This window comes from Brachyhypopomus gauderio, chromosome 12 (assembly GCF_052324685.1).
Source record: "Brachyhypopomus gauderio isolate BG-103 chromosome 12, BGAUD_0.2, whole genome shotgun sequence".
Lineage (NCBI taxonomy): Eukaryota > Metazoa > Chordata > Actinopteri > Gymnotiformes > Hypopomidae > Brachyhypopomus > Brachyhypopomus gauderio.
Window position 1 is genome coordinate 22,162,563 of NC_135222.1, and position 9,731 is coordinate 22,172,293.

The 9,731-nt window shown below is 43.0% G+C and overlaps 1 protein-coding gene across 4 annotated transcripts; it reads right to left on the bottom strand.

Moving 5' to 3' along the window:
• Positions 1-1,092: 1,092 nt before the first annotated feature.
• On the bottom strand, positions 1,093-9,074 carry alpi.1 (alkaline phosphatase, intestinal, tandem duplicate 1). Of its 4 annotated transcripts, none has more exons than XM_077023855.1 (11): positions 8,942-9,074; positions 6,371-6,490; positions 5,985-6,100; positions 5,073-5,247; positions 4,054-4,226; positions 3,661-3,795; positions 3,489-3,564; positions 3,178-3,312; positions 2,840-3,031; positions 2,332-2,448; positions 1,093-1,878 (listed from the first exon to the last, which is right to left on the bottom strand). In XM_077023855.1, exons 1-11 carry the CDS (start codon positions 9,003-9,005, stop codon positions 1,601-1,603), a joined length of 1,581 nt encoding a protein of 526 aa, XP_076879970.1. In that variant the 5' UTR covers positions 9,006-9,074; the 3' UTR covers positions 1,093-1,600. The 4 variants fall into 4 exon arrangements, with proteins under 4 accessions (XP_076879970.1, XP_076879968.1, XP_076879969.1 ...); XM_077023853.1 differs by lacking the exon at positions 8,942-9,074 and adding an exon at positions 6,927-7,236 and having other exon boundaries at positions 6,371-6,493; XM_077023854.1 differs by lacking the exon at positions 8,942-9,074 and adding an exon at positions 6,927-7,235.
• Between the last annotated feature and the right edge of the window lie 657 nt (positions 9,075-9,731).

Genomic DNA, 9,731 nt, shown 5'->3' on the forward strand with positions numbered 1-9,731 from the left:
TATGTAAATATGATTTATTTCCGGATGCACTGTAGCTGAATAGAAAGAACCAACCACAACAGGTTCACTGCACTATATTCATGGTCCACTCCATGAATTTATTTGAGTGTTTTAAGTTAATTGAAACCACACAAAATTGAATAACTATTCAAAATACGTGCACAATTGCGTCTTCAAATCTCATGCTGTATGTCTGCATGTAAAACTGAAGACGAATAAGCTAAATTTATTGTTGTATTTTAATTTCTCAGTCCATTAATGCAATGATTAGTCTAATTAACCTTTCGTGTTAATTAGCTTCACTGTCAAGGTCAGTCCCTTTTGTGCTTTTCTTGGAACATGCCGTATGTCATCTTTTCATTTTATCTTTACCCCATATTGTCTCCAACCCATTTTGTGATTCTGTTTCCTTCCTGTAAGGGTCCATACCTGTGTTTTGTATCTATTTATAACCTATATCCTATCTTTTCCTAGCCAATCTTCTCTGAGCCTTTTGTCCATTTCAACTTTTCTGTGGTTTTGGAGTCACTTTTCACTGTAACAAGAAAGTTTCCTACTGACCTGTCTTTGATCTTTGTGATGCATGACGACTGTGAACATGGGACACTTGGCAAACGTACTGACATTATTTGCTTTTGAATGTCCCTGTATGAAAATGGACACACCCTTATAAGTTTACAAGAAAACATCTAGGTAATTAACGACGATTCATATAATAATATCTTTTTGCTATACAGTTAAGTAAACCTATTTTTTCTATGATTACTAATACAAAATGTTATAACTCTCTTATGAACAGAGAATATGACTCATGAAAGATTTGTTTTCCTACAGTTTACTACATGCATTTCATGTGGTCATTTAGTCTAATGGGCTTTGTAGCAAAGCTTTTATTGAAATACCGATGGTAACACTGATAACCTTTAAACGTTGTTATTGGGATATAGTTACTGGGATAACTAGCTGTCACAACACATACAGCCAGTTATGAGGTGAAATGAATCAGGTGAAACTAATTTTCAGACTAGGGTTAGTGCCTGTCGTCACTACGTTCTTTTCAGATTGTAGAAAAATGAATAGTGTGCCAAAACAGAAAAGGTCAGATTTTAATTACATATTAATTACATTACAATTACTATAATTACAGAAGAATAATTATGTGATATTAAAGACATTTATTTGTGGCATCATGTACATTAGGTATATTTAAACTATACAAAAGAGTTGTTAGAAAATGCACATATATCCTCTGCATAGAAAATATATACGTTTAAAATATAATATTCCAAAAGTAGTATACAAAGACACATATGGTAAATAAACCTTTAGAAACCTCTTAAAACATTGTCTCTTATGAACCAACTGTGCACAGAGTACAACTTATAATTCAACATTTACGTACCAAAATATCTTAACACTATAAAAGGAACATGTAAAAGTATAAAAGCAAGCACAGGCCTTCTGCACCTTCCCTCACCAGTCAGTAAACTGAATAAGAGAACTGATAAAAGAACTATCTATTTAAAAAGATAGAGACAGTGGGGAGAGATGGAGAAATATGTCAGATGTCATTCAAAAGTGAATGAACTTTTGATTCATATCATCTTGTCATGCACCAAAGCACACTGCATATAGAAATGAGCGGTCCAGGCAGGAGGAGGGGTGGTCTGTGGGCCCCACTTTGGGGAGGATGAGGGGGGCACTGGGTGTAGGGCTCCAGACAGGCTGCGTAGGCCATAACATGTGCTACATAGTGTTGCTCTTTGACCCCGTGGAAGAGGTGAGCCATGGGGCCTTTTGCATAGATGGCCACGTCCTCACCGCCATGAGTCTCGGCGTCCAACGGGACCGCTGCCTGCTGCATGTATTCTTCATCAACTAGAGCGAGAACAACATAGCAGACCACAGAGAATACATCAATGCACAATGTAACCACACACACACACACACACACACACACACACACACACACACACACACACACACACACACACACACACACACACACACACACACGTGCACACATGCACACTCTCAAGCTTTCATCTTTTAGAGGTAGAATATACAATATACAGTTTTAAATGTTTTTCTTCTTAGGGAAAAATTTAGTCATTTTTTATCATGGAGACCCGCCAAACCTCAAAGAGCAAAATACACAAAGAGCTAAATATAGCTGAACATATACAAACTTATGAACACACCCACATCTATCCACATCTGTCCACACACACACACACACACACACACACACACACACACACACACACACACACACACACACACACACACACACACACACACACGCACACACACACACACATATACACTTACAGTAATCTACTGCTGACACGTTTGCCCGTGTCCCATTCACGTGTACATATCCAGGGCCGTTAGCATACAGGATGCTAGTGAAAGGGAGTCTATCATCAGCGTTCTTGGGTGCAAGACCTTAAGACAAACAAACAAACAAAAACAACGCTAGAGCAGCAGAGGGGCCTCGGTGGACGAAGGCTAATCTAGGTTATCATTAAAAGCTTGTTCTGCATAGCAACAATTAATTTAATGCCAGCTTGAGAGCTTTGAGCTGCAAACAAACAAACAATCAATCAAGCAATCAGTCAAATATGCTGCACATGCTCATTTTTGGAACTGACAGTCCAGTTGTTAGCATGGGCTTCGAAAAGAAGTTTTGTTCAAATGATGGGTTCGATTCTTGTCTTTTTCCCCCCCACACTAAAATGTCCTAAGCAAAAAGGCAAGTCTTACAGTAAGTAAAGTTAAGCATTTATGTAAAAGTGTGTTTAGTCACTAGTCATTCAAAATACCATGTCAGACATACCAAAAATGGGGTTGCCTCTAGGTGTATTTCCACCGAATGTGAAGACATGTGAGTGATCTGCTGTAACAACTGTGAGGGTCTCGGACTCTTTGGTCAGCTCAGATGCCCTCTGCACAGCTCGGTCGAACATCACCGTCTCTGTCAATGCGAGCTTGGCTATGCCGTCATGGTGCCCGTGATCAATTCTCCCCCCTATAGTCAACACAAGTCAATGAGTAATTAAATTCATTCAATATATTCAATAAAGTATGAAATTACAACAGTTTTAAGAGTTTCATATGAAAGATAGGACAAGGCATCATTATCATGTAAATAGTATATAAATGATTCATTCTTATCTTCCACAAAGAGGAAAAAGCCTTTAGGGTTCTTGCTCAAGATCTTAAGAGCCTTCTCAGTCATGTCCACAAGGGAAGGATCACGCGTGCGGTTTCTGAACACCTCAAACCTCATGTCCTTGGGTTCAAACAGACCTAGAATTAGAGAAATTTCAGAATCTCCCAAAGCAACTGCTGACAAACAACAAAAAATAAACAACAAAAACAGCTAGAAGTTCATGCAACATCTAACATTTATTAATCAAACCAGCACTGTGCTCACATTAAAAGATAGAAACGGTAGTGACACATCAAAGGTGAAATGATATTACCCAGCAGACAGTCTGTGGTTTTCACATCCACTGCATTGAACTGCTCCTTGTTCCAAACATACTGAGCATTTCTGTCCTGAGAAGGAGCAAGAGACGCCCCAGGATAAAAGGGTGTTCAGTGATCCTCAAGCTGACCCATACAAACACATGGCGTAGCCTACAGGGAACACACCTTCCTCGCGTTCAGCCAGACATCGATGAGATTCCTCCTGTCCTTGCGATCTCCTTTACGTGAGGATGAGGAGGGGTATTCGGGATCAGGGGTGCCTTTCGGCGTCATATACATGCGCCCGCCACCAAGAATAACCTACAGCGGTGACACCATGTTAAACTGGAGATCTGCGGGAGATCAGGTGATTGAACACTAAATCTAGGCTACCTGATGAATGTGTACAGCTGTTAATTTTACTGTTTTAACTGTTTAAAGTTTCTCTTTTTAAAACATAAGAAAATGTTTGTTTTTAACCAAGCCCATTTAGCTCCTAAGGGAGCTTGGATAGGCTGTGGTTTAAAAACTCAACTTGTGGCAGTTTATAACGAGAGTTTGCAATGGGTAAACGCTTACGTCAATGTCCGTGTTGGTGACGAGCTGGGTGGCAATGTCGGTGCAGCCCTCTCTGCGGGCAGCAGGGGGCAGATCAGAGTCACTGTACCAGCTGCGGCTCACCGAGTGGGCATAGGCTGCAGCAGGGGAAGCGTGCTGGACACGGGTGGTGGTCACGATGCCCACGGACATCCCTACTCAAACAAACAAACACACACACACACATATATATATATACACACACACACACACACACACACACACACACACACGCTGTGCCTCTTTAAGCAACTACATTCAGTGAGGAAATTACATGTTTGCACATGTTTCAAAAGGTTTTACCCCTTTTTAAGTACACACATAGTTTTGCACTTCTTCAAATACACATACATCCCAAATTCAGGTTGAGCAGCTCTATGCATGCGCAGACCTCACACGTACTATTTGTGGATATTTTCCACATGGAGGGATGGAAAGAGCTGTGAAGAAGGAATACGCTGCAGTGCTGAGGTCTTGGACAGGTTTGTGCTTGTTTAATGGCCTAATAGTAGGAAAGTGTTTTAGCTTTAGTGATCTCTGTTTGTCTGCCTATAATTAGAGCGTCTCAAGACTTCCCAGTCATGTATCAGAACAGGAACAGAAACAGATAGCCATGCACAGAAACAAAAAAATAAGAATATATAGTAAGTGCTTTAAATCTGCATTTTTCACAGGTCAGACATGCTGATTTTGTCTCAAAGCTCAGATGAATGACTAAATCGCACACATTAACGTTCGATATCATTATCTTGCTTTTGCTGAGGATATAATAAAGTGTTATAATAAAGTAATAAATAAAATAATAAAAATAATATGAAAAATGATCACTGATCTGCTGAATTGTCTGTGCTGGAGATAATGACCCATAAATACCAATGACAACGAGATGGAACATAAATACAGGGTATAATGTCAGCACCTCCACTCCCATTGCTCTACTGTTACTAGCACTAATAACTGTAATGATGTTAGTGTAAACCTTACTGTAAGCCAAGTCATACCTTGAGCTTTGGCACGGTGCAGGACGGAGTACACTTCGTTGCCAAAGGTGGTGTTGCATTCATAGGCCATGGCGTTAGCACTCACTCCGACCGTCTTGGAGTTTGCCTTGACCCCACAGTGATACGCAGTAGCCGTGCTCGCACTGTCTGCCACCTGCCTGTCCACGCTGTATGTCTGCACACAAACACAGCGGCCTGCCGGGTCAGCTGATGGGCACGCATGTCTACACCAGCACCACCTTTTCTTTAGGCATGCCCTGGAAAACAAGCATTTAAAACACTGTGTGATTTGATGAAGCACAGATATACCACCATCCAACCCCGAGATACAGTACGCTTTGGCCAAATGCATAGTTCTCACATGACTTTATTTTCGAGAAATACAAAACTGAATGCCTCTTTGACCTGGATCCTGAGCAGTAACAAATAAGTTAACAAGATAAACAGTACAACCCATTTCTTTGGTTTAAATGTCATTATCTGATGTAGTGAAATACAACCTTTAGTTAAATGCCCAAAGGTTCTAATATTGGTCTCAAAGTCCATTACTCAAAAAAAGGAAGTAATACCGAGGTTTTCTTTGGCTACTGGTTTGCATGAGACTAAATGCAGAGTTTCCTGTTTTCACTCCAGACTGAGTAAAAATTGACAACACACATGATTTTTTTCATATTTATACTCTTAGGCACTGCTCGATCATACACACGCAATTCTGCACTCGTACGGTGTGAAACGTCACACACGTCTGGTGGAAGCAGAGGTTTCGGGCTGAACTGTCAGGGGTTTCGGGCTGAACTGTCAGAGGTTTCGGGCTGAACTGTCAGAGGTTTCGGGCTGAACTGTGACAGTGTGTCACCTCCAGGGAGATGGAGATGTATGGGGTGGAAGGGTGGAGATGGTGGCGCTTCAGACCTTGGACAAGGCGAGATAAGGGAACCTGTCCATGGCCAGAATGGTCTCCTCCCCCTGGTGTCCCTCCGTCTGCCCTCGCAGGATACGGGCAGCGGACACCGTGGACACGCCCATCCCTGCAGGACAGAGAGGTGGTACTATAACATCACTGGACTTATGCCCATATGATAGACATAATTTACCAAAATTAAGCCCATTTGATTACCAAATTTTAATCAGCATCAAAACAACAACAAAACATACATCACGATGGCCAATTTTCCAAGGTATAATTTTACTTAAATTTAAACTAAATTTAAATCTAATTTCCAAGCAGGGCAGCAGGATCTATTAAAATAGCCACTGAAATGAGCAAGCAGACGGGCCACTTCATGGCTGCAACTCACCATCACCAACGAAGAGGACGATGTTCTTGGCACGATAGACACGTGGTTGTAGGCTGAGAGCATCGTCCAGTGACTTCTTAGCTTGCGCGTTCCAGTAAAAAGGTTCTGCTTCTCCCCCAGCTGCTAATGACAATTGCACCCCCCCCCCCAAAAAAAAAGTTAGGTATGATTGTTCCTGCTCCAGAAACAGCAGCTATATGTAGAGCCACAAGGGAGGAAGAGACTCCAGCTCCAACCTGGTTTGTATCGACAACGACCTGACACGACCCCAGTGACCTGACCCCAGCGACCCACACTAACACACAAGCTGCGGTTAGTGAACCCTGCGTGAACTCCAAAGCAACGCTGGCCACTCATTTACCTAAAACACTCCAACAAGAGTGGCTCCGTCTCCCGATCCAAGCCCACGCTACGCTTGTGGGGCACGCGGCTTCAGGTTAAGCCCTCGCCTACACGCAGTAACCCGTGAGCCTGCCATCGAGGGGAGGGTGTGGTTGTGGGCACCTGGTGGCCCATGCGAGGACGTGTGAGGACAATAGTAGCTATGTAGCCTCACCGGAGAAGACGCGCGGACTACAGCCGGTGCCCCGGAGAAGAGGAGTCAGCAGGAGGAGCAGCAGGATGGGGGCCTGGCAGTGAGCCAAACACATCCTGAACCTGAGACACAGAGAGAAAGAGAGAGAGAGAGGGAGGGAGAGAGAGAGAGAGAGGGAGAGAACCAGTCTGAACCCAGCCCGACGCTGAAGAGGAGTGTCTCCTCAAACCTCCAGCCCCTGCTTTTTAAAGCCAGGCTAATCAGCGTACCGACACCCCAGCCAGCCCACAGGCAGTGGGAACGGGAGAAACGGGTAGACCACGCAGGACCGACGGGGGTAGACCACGCAGGACCGACGGGGGTAGACCACGCAGGACCGACGAGCCCCTTACTCCTGCTCACTCCCAAACGGCTGCTTTGCCCTCTCCGTACGCACATTATTGGAACTGAAATGGCGCTCTGATGTGGTGAATTGCTCTACTGTGTGTTATTATGCACTCGTTGATTCAGCGGGGGTAATGGCAGAGCCGTTTGTGTTGGCCTCCGGCGTCACTCATATCATTATGTTGCACGTTTTTTATTACCTCCTCTGGAATGACTGTTACACGTGATAGACGGCCTGCGTTTTACGCCGATTAGACAGAGTAATACATAAATGCCTCCTTTCTCTCTCTCTCATGTGGGAGCATCAGGAGAAAGATAATGTGCAGACTAACTCAGCAAAACGGTGTGTTCTCTGTGGGAAATAAAAGTGAATTGCATTTTTCCTCCATGAGGTAGTGGAGATTGAACGCATCGTAAAAATGGGGGTGGGGGGGGGCAGAAGGGGAAAAATGGGGATAAACACAGAGGTTCAAACAGCATCAGGAAACTTCAGTCAGTGCTGGACCCCATGACACATGGGTAATTAGATCTCACTACACAGTGCTGAGGGATCTGCTGATCATTTGATCCTGCACATGAAGTCCAAGGCAGTGCTTGAAGATAGCAGCGCAGCACACTTGCCCGTATGGGGTAAATCCAATGGTAAATAAAGGGAGAAATCCGATCTTCTGCCGTTCTGAGGCCACACATGATGTGTCCACACCAAACGTACTCATGTAGACACAGAGAAACCTAACACCCAGCTAGCGCAGGCATGTCACGCGATTATTTATCTGGTCTCCTCTTCTTGAAGGATGGATTTGAGGGAGAAAACCAAGTGTGTGTGCTAATGATGAGATGTGGTGTACGACAGCCAGAGAGTCCCACTACTCACTAGACTTTCATGGACTTAGCTTGTTCTCTTTTAACACTGTGTTGATAAGATAAGGAACCTGAATTATGAGGACATAGTGAATAAAGTTATTTTTATTTTTATTTTTAATAATGTATCTAATATTGAAAGTAATTTAAGGAATAAAATATTTGCATGTAAAGTTAATGGAGCATGTTTTTAGAGTATTCATGACCAAGGAGTTAAACGTATGAATGAGAGAGAGAGAGAGAGAGATAGATTAAGAAGAAACTGATATGCCTGAACTGAGCTTTTGACCAGTCCATTCAGTGATATTCAGAACTGTGGTGTCATAATCTCAAACATACAGACATGGACCATAAACTCATACCAGTAAGCAACAATATGTGAGTCATAACCAACACCAGAAATTTTCTGACAGTCAGATTTCTGAGAGCAAACGTTGGTTGCTTGCAAACAGAACTTTCTGCAGCTGCCAGAGGGATTATCTGGAGGAAAACTAGTAATAAAGTAAAGAGTTTCTGATCAAATAAAGAAACACAGAGTGACCATAGCTTTTATCCCACTCCATCAAATTCCACATACAAGACCACGGCTGTTTCCCATGGCCTAAACACGTCACCACTGCACTTCTTTAATATGTTTTCTCAGTACCAAGCATTATAAGAATTATAAAGAGGTCCATCTTTGATCCAATTTATGCACAGTGCCTACTGAAACGGTGATACTATTAAGATTAGTTTAATATGTCAAATGTTCATGCAAGGTATGGCAGATACCGGCAGGAGGACACTCTTACCTCCAGCTTTAGAGCAAGTATGGGTACAACCACACAGCAATAAAACATATAGTCCCAGCTTCATGGTGATCTGTGGGGGGTCTTCTGTCTTTTTCTGTCTGACCCTAATTCACACCCCTGCTGTGAGCCCCTTGTATCTCCTCCTTCTCCCTCTGGCTAGAAAAAGTCAAACAAGAGTGGTTGGCAAAGTTTTTCACCTCTGGGGAGTGATTAGGCAATGGAGTGATGATGGTGTGTGTTTCTCTAGTGAACTTCAGCTGTGTCTTTTATAAGAGTAAAGAAAGAGAGAGAAAAATACAGGGAGAGTGAAAAAAGGAAACGGTTTACATATTTCCACCTCATCGGTATTAGAAAATATCTAAAAAGTTAAAAATACACAAGCCCTTCCCCTTGGTTGTCCATGGCCACCTGGAGAAACCAGCAGGACAGATGTCTCTCAGTTACTACCCTTCTGAAAAGGAGATCTCTCCTTGAGTTACTGCCTTTTGACTAGGAGATCTCTTCATCAGTTTCTACCCTCCTGACTAGAACTCTCCCACTGCATATCTATACGCTGTAGTTTATCACTGAGCTCCTTTTGAACTGGCTCACAGATTCTCTGGATTCTTTGTGGACTCTGGATGATCTGTTTTTCTGGGCCATCTTCATGGGACTGGACAGGGAGAGGAGCACACAGGGGCACATTATGGTCAAAAAGGATGTGAGAGAATTTGTTAATTGTATAGGCGACTGTGTGGGTAGAAACACACTCAAAAGTACACACACACAGAAGTACATCTTCTGTAACAAG